Source organism: Meleagris gallopavo, chromosome 5, assembly GCF_000146605.3.
Source record: "Meleagris gallopavo isolate NT-WF06-2002-E0010 breed Aviagen turkey brand Nicholas breeding stock chromosome 5, Turkey_5.1, whole genome shotgun sequence".
In the NCBI taxonomy this organism is placed as follows: domain Eukaryota; kingdom Metazoa; phylum Chordata; class Aves; order Galliformes; family Phasianidae; genus Meleagris; species Meleagris gallopavo.
In genome coordinates this window covers 49,754,264-49,756,354 of record NC_015015.2, presented here as the reverse complement: position 1 = coordinate 49,756,354, position 2,091 = coordinate 49,754,264, and the positions used below count along the sequence as shown (strand labels likewise).

Here is a 2,091-nt window from a genome sequence, read left to right as displayed (position 1 = left end):
TTTCATTCAGGAGACTCCTTAGGGTGTGCTGATTCGTATATTGAGAGGTGGTTATAAAGGTATATGAAAACAGTGATGAGATCAAGCTATTTGACATGACAGATTTTGACAATTATGTTACTGTAACAAGTATATTCAAGTGATCCAAATGTATTGTCTTGATACTCCTCTGAACTTAGTTGTAATATACAAAGATGTGTATATATTTACACAGTTCATAACAAATACAAATATAGGTAAATTTCATTATTAAAAGGTACGTTGATTTCGTCTTTTTTTTCTTCCTTCCTTCCTCCCAAGCTTTCTAAAAGATAACATTTTTTAATCAATTTGTCATCTTGTATCAAACGGGTTAAATATGGAACAGACAGATTGTTAGCAGTGTTTTGCCTGGTAGGAAATGCTGTAGTTTGAGTTTTAGGGGCAGAGGAGATTTTGTATTTAATGACGAAGAATACAAACCATCTTCTGGTTTCCATCCAAGTCTGGTTTTCTGTAGTAAATGTTGGTTTGACTGCTTAGAGTTGTACGTAAGAAAATGAATTAAATCTTTTCTGCTGTCATTGTATTCTGATTGGAAGAGATCTCCTAACATTCTGCTTAATGTTAGGAATCTTTAAAAGGGAGGTTTTTCTTACCCTTAATAAAAATAAATACAAGTATATTTAAGCACAATAAGCGTTTGCTTTTGAAATATATATTCATTCTGAAATGCTAAATAACCACTTAGTAATGATAGATTTGGTCAATTTGGAAGAAGTAGCTATAATATGAAAATACTTTGCATTTCTTCTGTGGAAAACAGAGAAACTTAGTGCTGTACAAATCTTAATGTTTATTTGTTCAAATATTTTCCTGAAATTCCACATATACAAGAAATTAATGTCCAGCCTTGAATAATGGAGTGGAGGCACCTGCTCAGGTTCTTAGGAGGTGAAATGTCATTATACTGATGTGGTTTTTAGTCTGAGTGGAAACCCTTAGATTCTGACTGAATTAATTATCTTAGTAATAAAGAAAAAGATGCATCTGCTGAAGGAGAGCAAAGATGCAAAGATCATCTCCGTGAAAAAAGCTTTTGATGAGGAATTCCTGACATGATTAAACTAGAGTTTGTAAACACTAGTATTTGGTATGGTTTTGCAAGCTGGTTGTTACAGCTGTAAACAGTGACCTGTGTTACAGTAAGAAGGCTAGCTTTTAACTCAGTGCAACTATTGTCTGTTGGTGTACTCTTGTTTCTTGGACTTTGCATATCAGTAAGCACACTGAATGGATTTAACTACTAGAAAAATAAAATTCTTATTTTTAATGAGAGTTGTATAAAGCTTTGTCTAATTTAAAATAGTTGTGATAGGTTTTTTAATTTTGTTTTTAGAACGTCCCATTCCCTTTGATCACATGATGTATGACCACCTACAGAAATGGGGTCCCCGGAGGGAAGAGGTGAAATTTTTTCTTCGGCACGAGGAGTCACCAGCTGAAAGTAATGAACAGGGTAAGTACACTTATCTTGTAGTGCTGTCACCTGAACATTTAAAATGTCTTCTGAAGTGAGTTCAATTGTCAGTTCTTTCAGTAAATTTCAGTAGATATATGCAATACAACTTCCTTGTACCAAAGTCATTTTGAACATTCTTCAGTGTCATGTTTATTCATGTTCTCAAATTCCCTTCTCTAGAATAATTATTACCAATCTGTTGAGCAATTCTTTTGTAGTAGGCATGGTTTCTGTTATGCTTAGTAGTTATATAAAAATTTGGTGCATGAGAGGCTTAATACACGTTTGCTTTATGAGAGGATGGGAAGATTCTTCCTTTCAGTTGCCCCAAGAGAAAAGATTCAGTGAACTACTTTGCATCCCTCAGCAAGCAAGTGTAGAGTCTTACACATAGGGAGGAATAATTGCATGCACCAATACAGGCTGGGGGATGAGCTGCTGGAGAGGAGCTCTGCAGAGAGGGACCTGGGCGTCCTGGTGGACGACAGGTTGGCCATGAGCCAGCAGTGTGCCCTCGTGGCCAAAAAGGCCAATGGCATTCTGGGGTGCATTAAAAAGAGTGTGTCCAGCAGGTCGAGGGAGGTGATCCT

The 2,091-nt window shown here is 36.1% G+C and overlaps 1 protein-coding gene across 8 annotated transcripts in view; it reads left to right on the top strand.

Moving 5' to 3' along the window:
* The window catches only part of PPP1R13B (protein phosphatase 1 regulatory subunit 13B), a 63,231-nt gene that overhangs the window by 25,820 nt on the left and 35,320 nt on the right, over nucleotides 1-2,091 (top strand). For all 8 annotated transcript variants that reach the window (XM_031553698.1, XM_010711962.3, XM_010711961.3 and 5 more), the window contains exon 3: nucleotides 1,379-1,498. In XM_031553698.1, coding sequence (XP_031409558.1) covers nucleotides 1,379-1,498 — 120 coding nt within the window. The remainder of the gene's footprint in view (nucleotides 1-1,378; nucleotides 1,499-2,091) is intronic.